A 25,875-nucleotide genomic window follows, 5' to 3' on the forward strand; every position below is an offset into this window, starting at 1 on the left:
TCTAGAGGATCTGTCCAGTGGAACACAGATCAAGATTCTATAGAGGTCGATTTGGCCCTCAAATTTTATGTTAACGCTCTTTTAGATGCATTCACTTGGCTCTTGAAATGAGCAAAATGATACTCTTTTCTAGTTTAGGTACTTTATAGGATAGTGGTATCACTTTGCAAAGCTTTAATCTATGCAAATTAAAACATAGATCAAAYACATATAAGCAATCTTCATCTTTGTTTCAATAAATTATATAACTTTTTTGTTATCATAATACAAAAACAATTTACTGATTTTTAGAACAATTGACTTCTCTTCCAACTAGCACACAGGCAACCTATAAGGCTGTTCTACCTTCAGGCTCAAAAAARTATCTGAATCTCTATCTGAATCTCTGCAGAAGAGAAACACAACAGTATATCGTGCAACTCAACAAGTATGTTATTCACTTTATTAACAAACATGCTATTTACTTTATTTTAATTATTAATCTATTCTATTGATAAATTTGGACTTACTTGTCTAGGGTACAATGTCCTCTGGAACAGTAAAAATTATGTTACTTGAAAAGGAAGGGAGGAGAGGCATAATACTAGGCAAATAAAGTGAGAAATGAGAGTAAATATTTGGCATTCTTGTTGTTTGTTTATCCAAGCTACAGTTTCAATAACATGAGGATAAATACTGCTTGGTGATGAACCAACAGATGCATTCATTCATACAACATAGCTCACACACTGACTCCTTTGGCTATCTACTAGCAAACTGACAAACATAGCAACTGAGTGCCTTAATGTAAAATGCTGCCATATCTTAACTATATATAGAAAGAAAGCTTTTTTTTTTACCTAAAACTACATAGATGTTCAGTCATGAGCCAAATTGGTGAGATATGGAAGATATGTGGACAGTGAGGCAGCCTCAAAGGATGATGATTATCAGCAAAAAATTCAATTGGTAGCCAATTAGTAGTAGTATCTTTTAGAGATTAGTATGGGAACCAATACTATTTAATGTCTTTACTAATAAACTAAATGATGAGTAGCATGCACTCACAGCATGCTTGTGGATGACACCTACTCAGTGGGAGCAGGCCTGAACAGGCTGGAGAAATGGGCTGACAGGAATATCAGAGAGTTTAGTAAAGGCAAATACAAAGTCCTGCAGCTGTAGAGGAACCGTAGAGTCCCATGCACCAGTACGGTAGGGCTGACTGGTTATAAAGCAGCTGTGCAGAAAAGGATCTAGGTATGCTCATGGACAACAGGTAGCCCATGTACCAGCAATGCAATTTCGTAACAAACAAGGCAATCTGCATACTGGGCTGCCTCAGCAAGAGTGTTGCGAAAAGACTCAACGAAGTGATCCTTCACCTCTATTCTGCACTTGTGAGACTGTATCTGGAGTGTTGCTGGGCTCACTGCTGCATCAGAGACATCGATGTACTTGAGTCAGCCTAGTGGAGGGCTACTAAGACAGTCACAGAGCAAATGACATACGATGAAAGGCTGAGAGAGTTGGGTTTAGTCTTGAGAAGGCTCAGCAAAGATTTTATTGTTGTCTATAACTACCTTATGGGAAGGTATAGACATGTCAGAGACAGTCATTCCTCACAGTTTCATTGTGGGAGGATAAGAGCTAACAATTACAAACTGGAAAACAGGAAATTCCAACTCAAGAAAAGCTTTTTTTTTTTCTTTCTTTTTTTTTAACAAGAGGGTAGTCAGACACTGCAGCAGGCTGTCCAGACAGTTGTAGAAACTCCATTCTTGGTGGTATTCAAAACCTGACTAGATAAGACCCTCAGCCACCTCCTCTAACTGAAATTGCTTTAAGCAGGGTWTTGAGTCGTATGACCTTCTAAAGGTCCTGCATGACTCCATGCTTCTGTGATCCATGAAGTTATACCTCAAGTTTTACTGTAAGTTTTCTCTGACAAAATCACAGTGCAGCTTCAATTCTGGACTGAACTCAGTCTTGGTAGGTGGCTTTCTGCYGTAAAGTTTTTCTTCATTAACACAGATGCTTATTTGCTTTACATGTAAGACATGATTTTGGATTTTCTTTTGAGACTGCAGCTTTTTAAAAGTCCATTTCTCACAGTCTTTCTTGGATAGCTGTTACATAGCCATCTTCTTTCAACTACGATTACTCTGAATATAATAAATCCAAATTGTGTTTGTTATGAAGCCAATAACTTCTGTATTTCCAGCAGCTCAGTCAAGGAATTTCATAGTCAAGACCTTTACTCTGAAAATTCTTTCTGATGACAATATCCCTTTCATTTTACTAAACTAAGGAARAAAAATTTAAGATGTGTAAATTCAGCTTTTTTCACAGCCAAAAAACCTCTTTGCAATTTCTAGAAAAATATTTGTACTCTAAGTGAAGTCTTTACATATTTGCAAATATGAACATAACTGACACTAAAATAACCTTCAAAACTTAGACAGCCTGCTTGCCTTGAAACTTCGAAGAATATAGTCCTCTTGGGCTAATTTTAGGAARAATTTTCTTCTTAGATGTGACAGACTTATTTAGCTGAAAGACTTGTGCATCCCCATGCTCCTGTTTTTTACATCATAGTGCAGACTTTATGAGTTATCTGTATGATTAAGATTACAACCAATGACAAGTTTCATTTATGTTTCATGCAACTTCGTTTTTATAGAGAGTAACTAAAAGTACSAGAGAAACTTCTGGATAATTTTCTGAATTTAAAAGTATTCTGGCTTGTAAAAAGTGTGAACTTTATGGGTAAAATGCAAACGGAAAGCAAGCTGTATTTCCTGTATTTTCAGATTCAGTGTTTTCCAGTAAGTATTGAATATCCAACTATGCATTTTCTGTGCAAATGTGTGAGAAAAACAACATRCACACTTCACAATCATCACTAATGAACAACTTAATGGTTGGGCTTGATCTGCAGCAGTCTTTAGAGCTGTGCTGTGTTGAGCATATTCTGCACCACAATCCAGGCTACATCAGGCAGCTTGGGTCAGCAGAGAGCAATAGTAACACTTATAAAGAGAACCTGCTCCATTTGGACTATTTTTTCCTGGGGTTAGTACAGCTTGGATTGTGCTCCCATTGGGGGTTAGCTTCACAAGGAATATGAAAATGAAAGCCATAATGGATAGGTCCTAGTTCTATCTCTCCATTTAGAAAACCAAAACCCAAAACCCATTACTGCCTCATTCAGATCCCTTATGGGATCTGAAAAAAAGAAAAAGAAAAAGAAAAGAAAAAAAGAAAATCATTTATTTCTACCACCAGAATCTTTCAAAATGGTTTTATTTTGATACTTATGATATATATAGTGAGCAATCTATCCTGCACATAGAAAATCCTCACAGATAATACTCAATTAAGTGAAATATAAAGCACTGCTTGWTTCCATCCCATTCTTAGGAGTAAAGTTGAACATACTTAAATAYTCTCTTGTTACATTTACTTCCTTTAATTTTTACAGAAGATATCTGATTGTGGGAATTGCTCTTTTCATGTCCATAAAACAGAATATCATGAGACCTATTATGTGATCAAACGWCATTAAACAACTTAAGTCAGATTTCAATTACTGAAAAGTAAACTATAGTGTAAGTGATAAATGAAACAATTTGGTAGATTTAACTTAATGCTGTGCAAATATTTGTCTGCTCACAGATAACRTAGAAAAAGAAGACAATAAATCAAACAAATCACTTTACACAATATTTGCTCAGTCCATAGAAGCATGCACTCAAAGACACATATACTTCATTTCTTATCTCTAAACTCTCTTAGGTACTTAAKGAACATCACCCTTTCTTAAGTCCTGTACTCATCTCACATGTCCACTTCTTAAGGCATCTCTTAAGGCACATCATAGATTACTGATTGCTTCTAGYATGTTAGAAAGGTACAACATAGGAGAAAATTTAGAAATCATCCAGGTCACTGAGCATCTTCCCTTTCAATAGTCAATTTTCTCAGGACATTATCGAAGTAAACTGTTTTTTTATCARCCCCTTGTCATTGTTTCAGCAACCTTGCTAGGCAGATGGCTCCAAATACTTCTTCTGATGAATCAAAACCCACTACGTATCCTGTATGTTTAAGACTATTGTATCTTGGCCTGACACATTCAAGTTACACACTCTTACCATGTAATGCAAGCATGTAATATGCATTTTCCCCCTTTTCGATAGGCTTCCAGCTGATAGAGTCAGAAAAAAAAACTCATGCTCTGAAAAATGACAGAAATGGAAGTTTGCTAGTTCATATTTATCTACTGTATGCTCAGTTTCTGATATAAAACTTCAGCTATTTTTATAGAAGGAACAATTAAGGCTAGGGGGCTTGGTAATTTACTTGTGATGGTTCCCTGCAAATCCAGAAAATCAGTTCACTGAACACTAACCATATCCACAAAGGAAATGTCACTCAGTGATCATTCACTCTGAAACCTGAGCATACATTTTATAAACACAATTGACTGAAATAATTCTCCAGTGTTTAGAACACAAGAGTAGCAAAATATTCAAGTGCATGAATTATGCAGTGTGATTATAATGTAAGTATGTACTATATCCAAATTTTAATAGCAGTTTTGCTTATCAAAGAATACAGATCCTAAAATTTGTTATTAAAGCTTTAATGATTCCAAAAAATCTACCTTTCTTTCCTTATGTATATAACTAAAAATCTGACTTATGTAGATACCATTATCATTTTAAAAGTCTGTACTGAAATACAATTTATATCTGATCAGCACCACTAGCTACAATTTCTAGGTTACAAGTAATTGGTTCTAGGTCTTTTCTTTTTCACATTAAAGTTCACCTGTCATTTAAGACCTCTTTAACAATACACTGAAATGCTCTGGATTAATCTTGACATCCCAAGTTAGCTAAGATTACTATGTTGGGCAAGAATTCACTGTTTTTCAGAAAACTCTAAATTTTAATCACAGGTGTTTTAAGAACACAGCAAAGGGAAAACTATGAACAATGCTCAAATTTTCTCATGAGAYTCTACCCTTTCATTCTCATTATGTTGCCTCAGTCTTCATAACAGAACAAAAAATAAGCTATATATGATTTTTAAGTAATACCTTCTTCAGAAATAAAATAAATTAATGGAGGTTGTTGTATTTCCCTATCACTCATGAATATCTCATTTCCCCTGGCATGAGCATATAGGTTACTTATTTCATCTTTTAACAAGATATTAGTAATTGCTTTTCAGCAGACTGATCAAGCTTTCCAGACTCATCCTGTCCAAGTCTACTGTTTACACAAAGAGCTAGTTCTGTACCTGGCTTTGTATAAACACTAAAAAGGAAACAGGATTTGTCCAAAATCCTGGAGTCGAAAAAAAAAAAAAACCAAATAACATGCCTTTAATCTGTATATCTTTGGAGATCTTAGAATACACATATGAAGAAAATTGTTGGTAATGTCAAAGACTTGAAACATTCTTCATGCAACATGTAAACTAAAATTATACATACATAYATATATATATATATATATATATATATAYACACACATATATAAAGTATCTGAAATTGTGAGCTACCTGCAGGAGCAAGTACTGAGTACAGCAGTACAAAAAATTCAGCTGTGCAACACAGAAATGATAAAAAATTGACAATAAAATAACATTTCCAGGCTGGGTAACCTTGATTTTGAAGAAAGAAAGTGAAGTATTGGGGACTTGAAGAGATAAATCTTCTGCAGAACAGAAATATTAGTGTTCTTTGGAAGTCAGGCTTGAAATCAACATTTTACATGSTCCTCTAAGAGAAAATCGGAGAAAATTTAGCTGTTGCTCATTTCACCTGGCAGCAGCCAAGCACTCAATCTGCAGGCAGATGGCTTTGGACTAGCCATCAGCAGTGGGGAGTGGGAGAATGCTGAGGGCTAAGTCTGGGGATCATGGGAACCGCATGAAATGTTGAATTAAAAATGAGGATGTAGAAAGGACCATACAGTGGCATAATTACTAGAGGAGGTAGCTACATTATCTACTGGTGTGGCATAAAAAGAAGRCATACACTTTGATTTGCTGCTGTTATGGTTCTAGAACTACTTATACGTGCAGTGTATACGCACACTGCATCTTTACCAGCAATGAAATTTGCACTAAATGCCATGCCTACGTGCATATTGTGCATGTGTAGAGAGCTAACTGCTTAGGAACCTTCCTGTTCACATTGTAAGATCTAAGTTTTGAAAGAGTGTGAATAACAGATATGCTTAATTAGCTAACGAGTTATATTAACGAGGCTGGGTAGTAGGTRCAGTGCAGACACCTTATTAGCACAGAGCAGAATTAAATGTCTCCTTCTGGGATGTGAGCTTGCTTTTGCAGGACTAATTTGAGTACATTCAAACAATACTACCATTTAAATATGACTCCATTCTTTTCATAAAATGACTTGCAAAAAAAAGTGAAGTCAAACAAACCATGAACATACATAAACATCACCTTTTCTGTATACAATGCCGTGAAACAACCAAGCCACAACAATGAAGCTTTATATATATATAAAAAAAAAAAAGTTGTTTTAAGCCATGGGTTGTATTTAAATTCTGTTTTATGCTAAAGAACTGTTTCACATAATAAAATCTGCAAATAGGCTATCASAGAAATCATTTCCTTGTAAAACTAAGCTGTAAACCCAATAATAACTAAAGATCTCCTACACACTGTCCAGAATGTAATCACTAGCACCTGAAGCACAAAACATGTCACTGGAAGCATCTGCCTACTGTGATGATCTTGATGCAATCAAAATCTATTCATCCTAAACAAAGTAAAACATGCAGAATCTATTTCATCCTAAACAAGACCATACAGAACTAATGAAAGAACAGCAAACAGTCAATTATGTAACTCAGTAGATAACATTTTCTATGGGACTACTGAAAGAAATGTTTATCTATGAAATTAGTGCCCACAATCATCAGTCAAGTAGATCTACAAGTGATTAAAACTAACATGAACTGGGAGATGCTGATTATTGAAAAGCAAAGACCTTTCTATGTAGAGCACTATCTGTCAGCTTACATATACATATACCATTAATAACCGCATATTCTAAAGAAAGGAAGCTTTCGGTGATGAAGAAAAATAAATTAGTGTTGTATAAAATGCACCGAAGCCATTGATAGGCAAAATGTATTTCAGGTTTCAGTACGTAAATTCACAATCACAAGCCTTCTCCTAGAATACAGTACTGTTTTCTCAAGTAGAATTTTTCAATCATTTTCCTTATTTCAGAGATTACTGTTACCATATATTCAACTCTCTTCCAAAACTGCAACCATCAGACTGATAAATTTGTGCACTAAGGTTTCTTCTTCTTAGTCTTTTTGGTATTTTGGAAAACTACAACTCTTTTTTTTCTTTTTTAGCAATCTCTGAAAGAACATCAGCTATATTTTGAAAAGACGCAGAAAAAACACAGTAAATTCATTTAAGCAGATATATTTATCTCCTCCACTTTTACGTTTTAATTAGATTTAATTGTATTTATTCAAACGTCATAAAGGGGACAAATCCCACCAACCTTAGTCCATGGGCATCTTTAATGAGCACCTGTCTACAGAGACTAAAAAGATTCAATCTTTCAAATATATACAGTAAAACATGCTTCTAAATAAAAGAAATAATAAAAGTGCTAACCAAATGAGCTTCCCAACATGCTCAGAAGTGAAGTATTCCTACAGTTACATTCAGATTCGTAATTTACAAGTATGGCCATGCATAAAAGAAAATTAACCAAAAGGGAACTGGAGGTATAGCTGAGGCTCAGCATCTTCCGAGGGCTCTACACTGAATATATGCAATTTTGGCTAGCACTTTCCTTCAACTCAATTCTGAACGTGACAAATCTCAGCAAGTCTCATTTAGCATCCCATCTAATGAGGAAATTAAGGAGAAATTTAACTCAAAATCATGACATGCAAAGAAAGGAGAAGAAAAATAAACACTGAAATTAGTTTTATTAGTGTCATGTGTTATGATGCTGAGATTGCCTGATTTTAGAGCATCTGTATAATGGTTCTGTGTCAGTAACATATGGCTGCTTGAAAAGTGTTKCAGTTACACTTGTTGAAAAGGAGCAAAGAAGTAACGTGCTAGTTATAGTTACGGTATGTGATTCCTATATTAGGAAAAATAGAGCAAGTGTTTCTACTCTACTACACTCACTCCAGGTATAATATTTTCTGAAATAATACTTCCTGAAAGAGAAAAAATTATGGTTCCTAAATACTTTTTTTCCCCATTTTTGTTTTGTTAAACAATAAGTTTTCATTAAAAGTGAAATGAAATTATGTTGCTTTCAATGTTATTTTTGCAATTATTAGACTCCCTTAGAATGTACAGAAACAATCTGAAAATTGTGTATTTTTTTCATTTCTGAATAAATATTAACATAGATAAAGGAATATATGTGTCAATGTACTTTTCTGCTTGTCAGTCAGTTTACTATCCAAACACTTCCATTCAAAATAAATATTGTAAGCTGGTATATATGGATCTGGTTTTACCTTATTTTGTCCATGAATTTGCAGGAAAATTAGGGTATTTTCCTAGTCTAACTATATGTTACTTTTGTACAAATACAGGTTTTATCTTTTGCTTTTTCAATAGTTAGCAAGTATTAAATATTGTGATGGATGCAATAACAATGCTGTGGGATATGAAAACAAATATATTTTATTTAAGGCAATGTTCCAAGGCATTGTGTTTTTATGTTTTTGTGAGGCATAGCAAAAAATATTCATTTCTATAACATTTTTAATGAGCCTTCTTACTGCTTGACCAGATTTTACATAATGTGTATTGCCAAGGAGCTTTGTTTTTCCCTGGAGCTTTGTGATCTCTACTATTGTTTATAAATCTTCTCRTTCAAACAGCTTAATGTATTTTCCTGTGGTTGTACCTATTGTTGTACTAGTCTGTTATGTACTACAAGTGCTCAAACAATGTCCAAGTCCAGATTACAATATTCTTATTGGTCTTGAGCCAATCTGCAAAGGAAAGAAGGTTCAGCTATGCAATTTCATTCTGAAAAGAATTTTAAATAAATTGTTGACTGATTTTAGAATTCCTAGAAGACTCCAGCTCATGTCAGATCAATGTGCACACAATGAGTTGGGTACAAATTAATTAGTCCGATTAGTGCTCATATTAGGATGTTCTAACATGAGCATTCCAGCATATGTTTTTCATATACACATGTGAGAACATTCAGTTTGACATCAGCATCTACAGTTCATTTAATTGGGATAAAGGTGGACTTCACTGTAAGCCTGCAAGAGAGAGCAACAGCAAAAGTTTTGACCGCCCGTAAGGCAAAAAGTAATCCTAAAAGTTTGCATGAGTGTAAGAGAAACAGAAAATGAATTTCAGACAGATGTGTATGGAAGTGGACAAACGAGTGATGGATTCAATCTTTTAATATATTACCTTTTGTTGTTTTTTACTAAGGGAACAATACAATTCACTTACTGGATAAAAATAATATTGTCATGTGGTTTTTGAAATTCTAAAAGGAATGCAGAATAACCCATATATGACGTAAGTATTCCTTTCCATGCAACTCATTATTACTCAGTTTTTAATACCCTACTTATACTATATCTGCATTTCAAGTTTCATCTGAGAACACTCAAAAATCAAAAAGTATTAGTGAATACAAACTCTTCCCCAGTTGCCTTCTCCCAGTGAATTTGAACACTAATTGGAGTTCACTAATAACTGCTTATTTCACTGAAAACCAACACAATTTTCAAATCAATTATACAGTGAAATTGTACATACTTTGAGGAAACCTGGGTGGGTTGTCGTTGACATCAGTGAGTGTGATATTCACTGTTGTTGACCCTGACAGCCCTCCAACCTGCCCAGCCATATCTTTGGCTTGAATGACAACAGAATAATGCTCTCTGGCTTCCCTGTCCATGTTGTGCAAGGCAGTCCTGATGACTCCTGTGGTGGGGAAAATAAAATAAAATAAAATAAAAAACAGAAAAAGAAAAATCAGGGTTAGTTTCTACTGGCAAAAGCAAGAGCTTCCTCCTTTTCAGGAAAGATGAGGCATGAGAGATTTTCTGGAAATGCAAAGCTTTTTTACCAACAAAATAAGCTGTTTCCGATATTCAGAATTATAAATCAATTGGTGATCTCCTGTGTGCAGGTAACTAACAAATAATGGATTACATACCATACTACACAGAGATGCTTGAGAGTGCTCCACTTTTTTCTTTTTTAATATAACACTGCCAGATGCTGCAGGATAGTCAACTTGCTTGAGGATATGAAGAAATTAAAATCATCTATATTGCAATATATTTAATGATACATTAATAAATAATTAATCCAACTTATATAACATTGTTAGCCAAAAGCTGCACTCTAGTGTTTTATGATACATAACAATAGTTTAAATATCTGCTTTACAGAAATATTAATGAATGGGAATTCATGCCTCACTGAAGAAGCCTTAAAATCCTTTATTTTAACAAAAGAAAAGTAGTTTTCTGAGCACAATGTGGTATTCCTCTTAGAGTTACCTAAAAACGAGATTTTATTTGATAAATCTCAATTATATACATTTGTATTCATAAGTGTGACTTACCTAGTACTTGTCTGCAATGTGAAAAATAAGCTTTTATTTTTTTAGTACTTTTTTCTAGAGAAAATTAAATTAAAAATGGATAATTCTGTTTATTTTTATGTATCATCATCAGAAACATTTCCTTGCATTTAATCAATTACACATGCACAAGGAAAGATTACAGTAAGCATGCCACGATCACCTCTCCGGGCTTAGTTTTAGCTATGGAACTGTTTTTTACTCTTGATAATGGCTGCAAAGAAAACCCTGCTGATTTATTTGATCACAGGCTGACAGGAGCTTCATGAAGTTTAAGGGAAACACAAAGTCCTGTACCTGGGAAGGAACAGCCCCATCCACCAGTACAGGCTCGAGGCCAACCAACTGGAAAGCAGCTGTGCAGAAAAGGACCTGGGGTTCTGGGTGGACAAGGTGACCCATTAACCAGTGATGCGCCCTTGTGGCAAACAAGACCAACTGTGTCCTGGTCTGCCTTAGCAAGAGCGTTGCCAGCAGATCCAGTGAAGAGCCTCTTCCTCTCTACTCAGTACTTGTGAGGCCCCATCTGGAGTAATGTGCCCTCTGCTGGGCTCCCCACTAAATGAGAGATGTGGGCATACTGGTGCAAGCCCAGTAGAAGGCTACTAAGACGGTCACTGAGCAAATGACATAAAAAAGAAGCTGAGAAGCTGGGCTTGTAGATGGCAGAGGAAAAACCTTAGTGCTGTCTACAACTACCACATGGAAGGAGGTATAGAAGGAAGAACTAGATTCTTTTGGGAGGTGCATGGTGATAGGATCGTATGTAATGGACATAATTCAGAATATGGGAAATTCCACTCACATGTAAGGAAAAGAAAATCATAGTGTGAATAATCAAACAGTGGAACAGGCTATTCAGAAAGGTGGTAGAATCTCCATCCTTGGAGACATTCAAAATGTGACTAGATTTAGCAAGTTGGTCTTACTGGACTTCACTGAACAAGGGATTGGTCTCTTCCAACCTAAACTATTTTATGGTTTATAGGATTAAGTGTCAGGAAAACAAATACCCGTTCTTTCTTTATAATTTTATAAGTTAATATCAGTATCATATATTGCTTTCCAATCAGAATTTTTGTGATTTTTAAAGTACTTGAAACAAATAGAAATAAAATACACCCCCCAGTAAAATAGTTAAATATTGTTAAATAGAAAAATGAAAAATATGTGAAATGTTACATATATTAATAGTAAACCCTCAAAAATCTGTATTTTTAGCATAACTTAATTTTGAATCCTTAAACTGAGTGTTATAACTGGTAGGAAAATATAGCACAGAATGAACAAATTTTGTTTCTGGGAAAATTTTAAACACGTAGTAGCCATTAACAAAAATGAGCTTAAGAGGAGGAGTCTTGATCTTCTAAGCAATATGCTGTACTGTATGGTTCCCAAAGTCTGTGATCAACATAATATCAGATGATTAAAAATAATTTCCAGAATATTACTTTTGTTGTATTTTAAATGAAATTATTTGCATGTCTTCAGTAAAACTAACAAAACATTATTACATGATAAATGGAAATTTTCATGTAGATTATATCATTCTTTCCATTCTATTCTGAAAACAGATCACATTTATAAATAAGTAGACCTTACACAAAGAATAGTATTTTAAACAGTGTATGCTCCATTTTATCTGAATTGTGCGCTTTAAGTTCCTTTTTTTTGCAGAAGCTTAGATTCTGGACAAGCTGGCTAAAAATAATATACTAATATGTTTTACTTAATCAATGTATTTTTCCTTTATACATTTATTTATACAAATAGACTTTTTTAATCAAATTTCATCATAAAACCTGGAAGCAAACTATCTAAGCATAACATACATATTATATTAGAAAGGCATGAAGACATTTGGATAAAACTACTTTCTAAACTACTTTCATCAAAATCAATAAGCTTCACAAAATCTGTTCTACTTCTGGAAATTTTATTTTACTGAAAAATAGGAATGTAAAAAGTCTTATAACTCAAAATGTCATCTTTTGACATTTTTCAAATAAATTGCTTCAATTTTTACATTGAAATAATCATTCATGACGGCATTTCTTCATTCTCATTTTAATGATATAATGGAAATGAAGGTTGAAACAGAAGACAAACTTATTTGAACTGTTCATGTGTACATATGCACATGCAGGGAATACAGGATTTTTCTTTTCTTTTTAGAGCTTCCATTTCAACTGAAAAGAGAAAAAAATTCATAAAATGGAACATCTGTCTTTATACAACTTTCATTATTATAGTAGTCATTAAAGTTTTAAAACTACTTCATACAAACAGAAATCTCTCTGAATTACAATTCCTCCCTTCTTGCTCTTTGCTCCAAGAAGGTACTGTACTGAATCAACTCTTTCAGAGAGTTAATAAGGACATGTAGAACAACATGATTGCTAAACTCTTTCTCTCTCTCACTTGCATCATATTCTCCTTTTCAAATGAAAGCTGGCAAGTTTTTAATTTCAAAAACTTGAATCTAACATCTAGCATAAGAGGACTGAATTTAAGTTCGGAGTATGCTGAAAGAAAAGAGATAAGAGAAGGTTTAGTCCTCTTTCTTTTCTCAATCGAATACACATGTGTAACTCCTAAAATTACACTACCAGTATGAGCTAGGTAACACCAATGCAGATCCTAATGTTTTGTGCGTGGTACTAGCAACTCCACCAATTGTTTGGGCAGTAAAACTTTAAAATTACGTATTAACTTCAAATTTCTTTAATAAGCCCCAAAGTTGTGAGGGAAACTTCTTTTGATGTCCTTTCCAAGAAGACGGTAGGAAATTGCTTTTATGGTAGGAATTGCCCCTGAGTATCTTGAGTGTACTTGGTAGGGGCTCTTAAACATCACACAAGAAAATAGGAAGTTCACAGAAAGAAGGGCTATCTCCCTCTCTGAAACTATGAGGAAAATTGCCTTTTAAATTTAAACACAGACTAAATTTTGTCTCACACTTGCTGGGCATTACGGTGACCCTGTTAAGTGACTACTCTTTCAGCTATGTTTCATCTCCATTAAGACAAGAAATCAAGAAAAAAAAATACAAGGAGTACACATTATGGAGGCACCCCACCTTATTGCTGGTATTAGGCAAAGAATTTTTGCTGAAGTTTGATTAATGTATTAAAAACCACAACGTGCCTTAGCATTTTGGATCTATTGGAGTGGAAGTGTGAAGGACCACCATTACTGTTCCTTCCTATATGGAAGGCTCTCTCAGAGAATATTCTTTCTTTGAATTTCCTTATTTTTTACAATCATACTAATCTGTTTTTGTGTTTTTTCATCAACTTCAATGGCTCTTCTTTACCCCAGTACACCAGTAAACACCACCCATATCTCTTTTCAAATTTTGCTGTGATAGGCTAAACAAATTAAGTTCTTTTAGACCTCTCTCATGTTTTAGGCTCATCACTTTTCTGATAATTTCTGTAGTCTTGGCCTGCACATTTTCCAGTTTGATTTTATCTTCCTTGGATATAGATCTCAAGAATCCTACCTACATTACATCACATTGTTTACTCATCTGTGATTGACTAATACATCAGCAACTTTCACCTTCAACAATACTTCCAAATTAATGAGACTACAGTTATGGTAGATAGTCTTTATGGTAGATAGTAATTAGTTCTATAACATGGCCTTTAACATTGTACTATTACATTTCATTCTATTCTTATTTCTCTTGACCTCAAAGTCATAAACTTTTCCTCTGTATTGACAATTCCTCACAAGTTTTTGCCATCAGCAAATTTCATCAGCACAGCCCTGCATTTATCCTCAAAACATCACACAAAATTGACCAAGAAGAAAATTGAGGTGTCAGGCTCTGAAAAAAGATTGATATTTCTACTACTTTGGATAGCTTCTTTTCTTTCCTCTTTCCAGCACCTTTGGATTTGAGAAAGCCCTGAAAACAAGTATATTTTTGGCAAGCTCTACTTCCTTCTCTCCAAACCTATTCATGTTACTGAATACCGGTCAATTCCCGTTTTCTCTTTCCCCAGGTTTTCTTCTTGTAAGCTGCTTCTACACTGTGGCATCTAACAATGTATTATGTTGTCATTTTTGTTCTACGTAGAAACATTTTATTAGCATATAGAGAAAGCTACAGCTAAAGGCTCGACTGTAACTAATACTGTAAAAATGAAGATTTTTTAAATTCAAGTGCACACAATTATTAAGAAAATCACCTCATTTAAGTGTTTAACTGCATATTTATCTGGTGCATTTGAAGTAATTCATAAAAAGACTCATTTTATATTCAATAATCAACAGAGACTTTTAATTGGCTTTCTTTTCTGGCCAACTTCTGCATGATGTGTTAACATTCCCAGAATAAACCACAGCTCATTTTAACATCCCTAACTCAAAGGTTTCCTATTTAATGAAAAAAAAAAATAGTTTCACTTTAAAATATTAGTTTCAATATTAGTTTTTAAACTACCTATTTTGTTGTGTGCAAATTAATTTTTTTGTATAGGAAACAACCTTTCTGTTGTTAGACCATGAGCCTGCTCATTAGAAGAGTGAGTAGGTTATACTAAATCCACATATACTCCAATTTCTCGTGTGTCTGTCCTATCATAATCACATACACTAAACGGTTCAAGTATACTTTTAAATATCTATTTAAAATATCTGTTTTAAATATCTATTTAATAAACAATTATGTGTGTGATCTGACTAATTACTGAGGAAAACTGTTACAAAATTTCTTTTATAGGAAGCATTGGAATACGTTAATTTTATTCATATTATTTTGACTTTGTGAATAAAAGCTCTATTTCTGCTACTGCATTAATATGTGGTTAGCTTATTTGGTTTTATTATAACTTAATGCTCTGGATATACTGTATATACTAAAATACATTTCTAAATCTAATATTAATCTACCATATAATTAGACACATTCCTTTTAACATAAAGAAGTATTTTTTGTTTTTCACTTTTTAGAGCAAAAAACTGAGCAAGCACAAGTCTTTAGCATATGCATTTCATTTTTCTTAAACTTCAAAATTAATTTCAAATTTGGAACTCTCAATGAAATCAAAGAGATTTTGATCACATTCCAAATTCTGAATGCTTCTGTAACACAGGCATTTTTAATCTAGGTCTCTGAGTCAGATCTGCTGTATATAAAGAACATTATACATTTTGTTCCTGACCAAGACATCACTAGACAGAACTAGCTTCTGAAAGTCAGAGAACTTTTGCAATGACACTTAGTGCTCAGTTTTCTTCTATGGTTATGATTATAGTACTGAAAGATAGTAAAAGCCCTCCTGCAAAAAGCAGAAAAATTCTCTTTCTTAAAGAGAACTATCACTGAAGTAAAATACATGAACACAACACTGAGATACAACTGTTGTAATACAACAGAAATTGTTGAAAAACAAACATTTTCAATAGTAAGTTGCAAGAATTTCGTAAGAAAACAGTAAATAACTATGTTAGAATACGTTGTTTCATTTGATTAAAAGCAAACAGAATTAATTGGACTGGTTATATTATAACAGATACCAACAAGAAATCTGCTCTTAATACCTAAAGCCTTCTCAAAAGTCTTGATGAGCAACACCTTGAAATTACAAAATCAAAAAAGCTTGTGCTGAAGCCTCCTGCATTGAAGAATGTGTTCCCGATTGAGTGAAAAGTACAGTAATTTATCCAGCAATTGCATGGATGCCAGATGTAATCATAGCACCTTACAATGTTTTCATAACGAAAAGCATAACCAAATGAATTAAATGAAGAACTTGCTGCCACGCTGTCTGCCAGTGAGCAGAAAAGAAACTCTAACCTGCCATATGCAATTGCCACAAACCAAAGGAGTATCTATGACAGAATTACCATAGTAACTGGCCACCCCAACTGAGCAGGAAGCTGTCACTCTTTCTCTTATCAGTAGTTAAAACAGATATATATGGATGCCAGGTTTGTAATTTCTACTTCAGTTAATATTACTCATGGGTTTTTAAACTATTTTTCTTTCAGTCTCTTGTAGTCTGGTAGAATCAGCAGGACATTATCATCAGGAAAGTTTTTCTGCTGAAGTATTTGTCCCACTGTCTTAAAACTGCTGCTACTTCCAAATCGCTCTGCTACGGAAGAAGCATTTTCTGGACCTATTAGTAGTGGATTGCTGGTTTATACCACTGTTACTGTAGTCACTGCTGTAAACATCAGCTCTGCACTTAGGCCCAAACACGTATACTAAATGCATCAGCTAATTTAACATCTAAACAAAATCTACTTTTTTGGCACAAACCTATTTATCTAACCGCACAGTTCATTATATTAGTTAAAACACTTCAAAAGAACATCATAAAGCGTTATAAAACAAACAGCTATCTAAAATACAAGTAGACAAATGCTTAAGGAGTAATAACAGCAGTCAATGGGTATTATGCAGAAACATGTAAACTAACAAGGACCTTGTTGCTGGACCTTGTCCTTACCAACGGAGAGGGACTGGTTAGAGATGTGAAGATTGGGGGCAGCCTTGGCTGCAGTGACCATGAGAYGGTGGAGTTCAGGATGCTGCAGGAAAAGAAGTAAGGCAACAAGCAGGATTGCAACCCTGGACTTCAGGAGAGCGGACTTTGGGCTCTTCACAGACCTAATTGGAGGAATGCCAYGGGTTAAGGCTAGGGTCCAGGAGAGCTGGCTAGTATTCAAACATCACTTCCTCCAAGCTCAAGAGTGGTGCATCCCCATGAGTAAGAAGCGCAGCAAARGGGGCAGGAGACCTGCATGGGTGAGCAAGGAGCTCCTGGCCAAATTCAAAGAGAAGAAGAAAGTACACAGAATGTGGAAGAGGGGACAGGCTGCTTGGGAGAATTATAGGAATGTAGTCAGAGTATGTAGAGATGCTGCGAGAAAGGCTAAGGCCCAGCTGGAATTGAGGCTGGCAAGGGATGTCAAGGACAATAGGAAGGGCTTCTTCAAATGCATCAGCAGCAAGAGGAGGACTAGAGAAAATGTGGGCCCGCTATTGAATGGAGCAGGGGCTCTAGTGACAAGGGATACAGAGAAGGCAGAATTACTGAATGCCTTCTTTGCTTCAGTCTTCACTGCTAAGGGCAGCCCTCAGGCATCCCGGAGCCTGGATGTCTCCAGGACGTCTGGGGAGAAAGTCTGGAGAAGGGAAGAGTTTCCTTTCGTTGAGGAGGAAAGGATTAGAGACCTTCTGGGCAGGCTACACATCCATGGGCCCAGATGGGAGGCATCCACGGGTACTGAGGGAGCTGGCAGATGTTGTTGCCAAGCCTCTCTCCATCATCTTTGAAAGGTCATGGAGAACTGGAGAGGTGCCTGAGGACTGGAAGAAAGCCAATGTCGCTTCAGTCTTCAACAAGGGCAAGAAGGAGGACCCAGGCAACTATAGGCTGGTCAGCCTCACCTCCATCCCTGGAAAGGTGATGSAACAGCTCATTCTGGATGGCATCTCCAGAAATATATGGAGGAAAAGAAGGTGATCAGGAGTAGCCAGCATGGATTCACCAAGGGGAAATCCTGCTTAACCAATCTGAGAGCCTTCTAGGATGGGCTGGGTAGATGAGGGGAGAGCAGTGGACTTTGTGTACCTTGACTTCAGCAAGGCTTTGGACACTATCTCCCCTAACATCCTCCTAGGCAAGCTCTGGAAGTGTGGGTTAGAGGAGTGGACAGTGAGGTGGMTTGAGAACTGGCTGAAAGGCAGAGTTCAGAGGGTCGTCGTCAGTGGGGTGGAGTCTAGTTGGAGGCCTGTGGCTAGTGGTGTCCCCCAGGGCTCAGTACTGGCTCCCATCCTGTTCAACTTGTTCATCAATGACCTGGAAGAGGGGACAGAGTGCCTCCTCAGCAAGTTTGCAGATGATACCAAGCTGGGAGRAGTGGCTGACACACCWGAGGGCTGTGCTGCCATTCAGAGAGACCTGGACAGGCTGGAGAGYTGGGCRGAGAGGAACCTCMTGAGGYTCAACAAGGGCAAGTGCAGAGTCCTGCACCTAGGGAGRAATAACCCTAGGCACCAGTGCAAGCTAGGGGCTGACCTGCTGGAGAGCAGCTCTGCAGAGAAGGACCTGGGAGTGCTGGTAGATGACAGATTGACCACAAGCCAGCAGTATGYCCTTGTGGCCAAGAAGGCCAACGGTCTCCCGGGGTGCATTAGGAAGAGTGTTGCCAGCAGGTGGAAGGAGTCATGGACAGCGGAGTCTTGGCAGTCAGAAACCTGACTGTTCTTTTTTCTATATGACCAAGGAATTAATTTTCTTCCAAACACATTATTACTGAACACACTACCTGGATTAGGACCTAATTTGGAATTATCCAAAAACTTTAACATTCAGACTCCTGTTAAGCAACTTTCTTTGCCTTTAAATGAAATCTCTAAATTGACACTATAGGACACAATCTGATGCAGCTACAGTAAAAATAAAATCTTCCAAAAATTAAGATCTTCAAGTTTTATGGTGAATTCTTTATCTACTGTTGTTACTGTGTTTAAAAAAAAAAAAAAAGATCTCCTCTAGAATGCAGGACATTAACCAAATTACAACTGTCTTAACCCAGCAGTTTGATTTTGGGGAAAGCACATCCTCCTGAAAGCATGTAATTTTGTACTAAAGAGATCAAGAGACAGAAAAAGACACCTAACTCCTTGACAGCATATTCCAGTTGTTAATCATCAAGTCAAAGATCTGCCGTTTATTTGGTGGTGTGCACTTTCAATTTCAAATCACTGACTCACTGCCCTTTTTCAGACCCTTAGCTCTTGGTATTTTTTCTTATACAGATCCTACTACACTCTCACAAAGCTAAATGTCTGATAAACTAAATAATAAATTTTTCTCATAAAAATTTCTGATGAACTAAATAAATAACTTTTAATTGTAAAACTTTCTCTCACATTTTTAAGTTTAAATTTTTGCTCTTTTCAATGTTCCAAGAATTTTTAAAAATACAATGAAACAATTACTGGTATTTCAAAAATAATCTCCTCCATCATCCCAGTATTAAGTTCTAATGTAAATTTAAATTTCCTAAACTTTTGTGATTTTTAAAAAATACATTTAAGAATTGAATAATTCCTTTTTTTGGCTCAGTAATGTTTTGGGAACTCATTTTGTGCTGCTTTACTCTCATATAGTTTACAGAGTCACAGTTCTCCTCGATACAATCCCACCTTCCTCAATCATGTTGTAAAGTTCCCTCCCTCTACACTTTTGCATTTTATTGCATGAAGTGATTCAGCTAATCAAACAATCCAGGTTGTTCTGCCAAATATCCTGTTCTCATCCTTATTGATCATTCTGCAAAAAAATTTATCAGCAGTAGTCCTATACATACTTTTAAATCATACATAGATCTCACACCAATCCCTGTAGAACCCAGCTGGAATCACTTTTCCTTCTTGCTGATGCTGCCTTGATGAGAGCTTTTTGCTATCTCTCACTTACCCAGTTCATATCCAAATCATATGTGCTTTGTTGCTACCACTTACTGCTTTTTATTTAATTTGAATGGCATTGTGACAATAAAGGAAGTCGTCTACCACTATGCAATTATCTTTACCACTATAACTTTTAATTTCATAAAAGAATGAAATCAGATCGTCTAACTTCATCAATTAAATTCAAGGGTCAAACTTTGATGTGTTCCTAACACTGCAGGAGGTGCGACCTGCAGGTAAAGCAGCATGAAGCAAACCTGGAGAAGTGTGATGTTCCTGCTGTGTTGAAATTTTACTTTTTTACTTTTTTTTTTTTTTGATAATTCATTTTTAAATGTATTTAAAAGCAAAGAAGATTCTGTGTCCTAATTAGAAAAAGCAAGCTGATAATCTGTTTACTTAAATTTGATAGCAAGTGAGTGCTACTTGTACAAACATGTATTTACATTAGTATTTTTAAGGAGCTATGAAATATATCTAGATATATTTTATATAGGTATTCAGGACTTCTCCAAAACAGATTATTTCTCAAGTAGAGATTATTTCTCAGGCAGGAGGAACAAGCAAATGACGTATATTAAAATAAGGCAAGAACACTTTGTGGAAGGGAGTAAATTACTCATTAAGGGTGATTTCTTCTCAGTGGTGTATTTTATCCTTTCTAAGAAGGAATAACCTTATGAGAAGAGATAAACAAAACAATTAAGTAAAAAGGGGATATGTTAAGTAACCTCTGAACATAGCAGATGGCAATTAAGTACAGGAATCTTCTCGAAGGAAATCCCATTTGACAAGAAAGACAGAGCTTAGATCTAACTGAGAATGGCCTGCTTATATTCAAAAAATTGGTAATGCCCCTTTCTTAAAATAGCAGTCATTACCATCAGTAGCAAATGCTGCTTCTAATACTATTTACCTATTTACACCAAAATTTATTTAATCTGCAGGTTGAATGAAAAAGACAAAATAAGAGAGCYGAAGGTTAAAGCTGCTTATATTTCACGTCAATATATTTAATGTCAATATTCATATCAATACATATTTCATATAAATCATATTCCATTTCATCCATAATCCATAGCTCCTTAGTACTGCCTTCATAATGAAAAGAAAAATAAAGATGGACTTAACTTCAAATTTCTCACCTATTGCTTACTACATTACACCTTTGTGCAAATTAAATATAACTTCCTGTCTTCAGTAAGTATATGATAATGTACCTAAATAACTGGAGGTAAAAAACACAGTTGCCCATTATGCTTAATAATACCATGGTTTCTTTTCAAAGCAGATCACCTTGGTAATAGGGACAAAATGAGAGACAATGATTATAGATATGAGAAAAAAGCTCTCAAATAGTCAAATAGGGTTAAAATAGTATCCAAATGACTGAAAAGTGAATGTAACAAACAGTCTTGGAAAGATTCTATATTTGAACAAAATTTCACATGCTGATTAATTACAACACACAGACTGTGCCTAGATAATTCAGGTATTTGCTACTAYGACAGCTTGCTTAGCCAACAGACCAAGTACGTGTTCTTTTCTGCAAAATTTCTTCATTTGGAAGTTGCATCAGTACCACATCTAGTACATCAGAATATATATATATATACGCATGTATGTGAAAACTACCTTATAAACTTGATTAATTGGTTTTCTTATAAATCCTTCAAAGGAAAAAAAAAAACCAAAATAATATATTGTTGTAATATTTTCTGTAAAAACATTGTAACCAATCCCAATCTATAAATTCATTGAATACTTACTATTTCTAACAAAACATCAATCTGTTCCCATAGTGATACAAACAAGTTTAAATCCTCCATAGGAGACAAAATATCTTCAGTCCTGCACTCTGGGTAAACAGAACACTGACTAAGGAACCATATACATATTGGTATTTTTGAACCTGAAAATAAGTTGGTAGTGGAGTAAAACACATTAAAGTGTTTATAACTTTCTGATACACATTAAAAAAAAAAAAAAAAAGATGTTGATGGTGTACAGATAAAGTATTAAGAAATCACAGAATAAACCTTCTCATAAGTGTCTTCACAGAGGTTATTTTCTTTTTTAGACCCAACACCCACGAAATCTTTGTCCATTAGGTGACATAATAGATAGCTATTGACTTCTGTTGAGATTCAATCAGGATTTATTGACCTGAGAGTTAGATATTGATCTAGTCAGAGAAAAGATAAATCTGTATCTGGAGGTACAATAAATCTTAAACTTGGCTGAAAACAGAGGTCAGTGTTGTTCCATTGTTACAGGTGTACTGTACTGTACAAAGAAAACAACTAGTGAATCAGTGAAGTGTTGTAGCTTGTTTAAAAGAGATCCCTTATACTAAGTTAAAAATCATAATAAGGCCAGACACAACATAAAATATGATCACTTCATGAGAGGAGAAAATTTCATAAAGATTTGGCTTTGACTGGCTATATTATGCTGCAAGGTAGTCAGCCTGGAAGTACTAGTACCAAAACCCTTTTGATATCGAAACTGAACCTTGTCTTTAGTTGAAATTATTCTGCTTTAGACAAARCATGATTTGAAAATACAAGTGTTGTCCCTGAAAAACTCTGTGTAGAGATATTCTTGTTTAGGAATAACTCCACATAAGTTTTGCCATCAGCTTTGGGAAAGCCAGGATTTTGTCTCAGATTCCACACTGAGGAAAGATACATAATCTTATCAAGAAGTCACAAGCATCACAATTTTATATACCACATATTACAAACTTCTGTGCTGGGTACTGTGAAGAAAACATTATTTTCCTTTCCCTTCYTACTACCTACCATTCTTAGCTCAATCTTTAAAAAAATCAGTCACAGTTTTCAGGTTTCTTTGAAAAAATACTGAAACTCATGAACTAATAACTTGATTTTAATCAGCAGCCAGTTTCACAAACCGCACTCGTTTACATGACTCCTTTTAATGCACACGGTATTTACAYAGTTGAATACTAAATTACAAATATGTCTTTTCAGGCTCTGTAAAGGCAAATTAAAATACATGAAATCAATTAAAGATAAAGTGAGTCTGCACAAATGGGATATTTTAAGTGTCTTAAATTTTTACATACCTTGGTTATGGTATATTGGTAACATAAGATACTATAATATTTCAAACACGCACTGAACCAGCACTACCTATTTAAATTTTCTATAGAATTTCCACAAGGTAATTTTTACTGACTGCTTTGACATGCCAAAATGTTTTATGATATTACTGAAAGACACCGTACAGTAATTAAAATGAGCATGAACAAAAGTTTCAGTAMTGACCACAGAGGAATTCCTGACATCACTGTTTTCCGTCCATCTTGACCAAAGATGAAGATTTGAAATACAAAACTTTTACAGATATAAAAATTTTGGAAGATGGAAAAAAAGAAATAAAAATACTTTACAATTTCACCTTTTTTTTTTCAAAAAAAAAAAAAGGAATTTCCTGGGAAACACTAAAAATGGTATTTTCAATGAATCTAATTATCTGGATAACTAATTTGTGATCTGCACAGAGCAAGATGTCAGATCAAGAGCAGAGTCACAGTGACTCTACCAAATTGTACCTTATGTGAATACTCGCCTCATATGGGTCTGGATTGAATTAAAAATGTGGACATATAATACTCTATGTCTGAGATCCTTTCAAGAGGACATATTTTTTTTTCTTTAATTGTTGTATTCTCTCAATTTCATATAAGATACTTACAGTAGGGTAAAAAAAGATAAAAGACAAATGGTCTAAAATTATTTGAGATTTGGTACAAAGAATCAATGTTTTAACTGGTGATGTGAAGGTTAATCCCAATTTAYTCAAAGCAAGCTACAAAATGATCACTAGAAAATTATACTTTCAATAAAAAGAGCAGTAAGTTTTTCTTCCTTGATATTCTTGATCTTAAATTAGACTATTACTGTAGTTTTCAAATATGAATGGCAAATAAAAAAGCAGTATGATTAACACTTTTGCTAATATCTAGGAGGAAGCAGGCTGCCTAGTTAAAATCTAGTCCTTCATTGTTACTTAGCTAATGTGAAAGCTAAATTATTATTCTTAACCTAATTGTGCTTGAGCACTATAGCATGGCTTATATATAAGTCCACTCAATCTCTAATTACTATGACAAAGTAAAACAAATTCAGAGCAGTGTACCAGTTTTCATTGTGAATTTCTTTGATCATTTTTCTTTTATCAAACCAAACACAGAAGCAGAATATTGTCCTAGTGTTTCCTTCATATATGTTTGCAGAGAAGTTCTTTCACTGAATATGATCTAAAACAGAAAACATTTCTCTATATCTGTAGCTATTTTTCTAAATCTCCAGAATGCCCTGAGGAAATATGAAATAGTGTGCCTAAAGTACAATGTAGATACAGTGTATCTATGCATATGGTAACTTAAATGTAAATTAACGGGGGCATTTCATCTCCATTACCAAGCGAGAACCTATAAATTCCATGGAATCAGGCCAGCCATAAAGAATCCTAATTAGAGTGGACAGGAGATTTCCTTGTGCAGAAAATGCAGTAATTATGGCTTGCCATGTTTAGAAACACTAAGTATTCTTCATGTCTGCTCTTCTTAAAATCTTCTTAAAGTACATATATGAAGAATGTGAGCAGGAGCTCACATTCTTGATCTTGATCTGGAATACACCCACATATTTCAAATAAGCATAATGAAGCTATGCTGATTTACATCAGTAAAGAATCTTATCTTTTATTTTTAGGCAAAAAAGCTTCTTACCATGACTAAGCTGTCAATCTAGTGCATCTAGTTGATGAKGAGGAGTTAATTCTGCAGGAGTTAATGAGGAGGGCAGCTCACATCAGGGAAGACTGCATTATATGAGCAAAGTGGCAGCTACAGCAGTTGAGAATCTGACCAATAATTACAGTTATTTATATCATAGCCTCTTCAAATCACATCTGAAGACAGAATAGACATTTGTGAGTGTGTATATTAAGGCAGGGATAGGAAACACAGGTTGCATGCTGACTCAGGCCTTTAACTTCCTCTTAAGGATTGGCAATTCACTTCAAATCTACCTCTAATTCTACTCCTATATTTTCTTGCTTGTCTAAATTTTAGATTGCCCAATGTCTTTCACCATCTTGTTTTTTTTGAGAAAGTACAGCACAGTGAAGCCTGATCCCTGTTACAAGGATACAGTGCTGCTCCAAAATATTGCAAGTCAGAGTTGTAGAAGCCAGTCTAAGCAACATATTTTGTACCAACAGAAGTCTGTTGTGAAGAGATTTAGAAGTGTGTCKTCTGAGAAAAGCTATAAGAAAAACAACAGTGGAAGAATAAGAGCAAGAAAATGTTGAMTCCCTAATGGTGAACTAGCATTAATTAACTGAAACATTGAAAATGAAATAGTTTTACGTCAGGTGACAGCTACAAAGAGCAATGTATTTCCTGAAGCTAGTACAGTTATTTGCAAAACCTAATGGCTCTAACTCTCAGGGAAGCAAAAAGTGAAATAGAGCATGAATATATTAAGGTATTTCAGATCTGAATAAATGATATGCATTTTTTGCCATATTTGGTAATTGCCTAGAAAGAGGCAAAGGTGYAATAGTAGCTGTTTTAGCATTAGTAGAGGTTGTCCATTTATGCCAACAACTTTTTCTTAATTTTTGATTAAGATTTCTTGTATCTTTGTAAAAGTCACTTTTATAAGAAATATTTTCCTGTACATAGGAAAATTGCCAGGTTGACCTCAGAGATTATAGTATCCTAATAAATCCCTTTAAATTCTTTGCTAGA

General features: G+C 34.9%; 1 protein-coding gene across 1 annotated transcript in view; it reads right to left on the reverse strand.

The window, feature by feature from the left end:
- The window catches only part of LOC146588353 (cadherin-18-like), a 170,922-nt gene that overhangs the window by 61,669 nt on the left and 83,378 nt on the right, over nucleotides 1-25,875 (reverse strand). Inside the window, 1 exon segment of the mRNA XM_085318113.1 lies at nucleotides 9,811-9,978. Coding sequence (XP_085174239.1) covers nucleotides 9,811-9,978 — 168 coding nt within the window.

This window comes from Rhea americana, unplaced genomic scaffold, assembly GCF_003343005.1.
Source record: "Rhea americana isolate MKP2758 unplaced genomic scaffold, rheAme1 scaffold_52, whole genome shotgun sequence".
In the NCBI taxonomy this organism is placed as follows: domain Eukaryota; kingdom Metazoa; phylum Chordata; class Aves; order Rheiformes; family Rheidae; genus Rhea; species Rhea americana.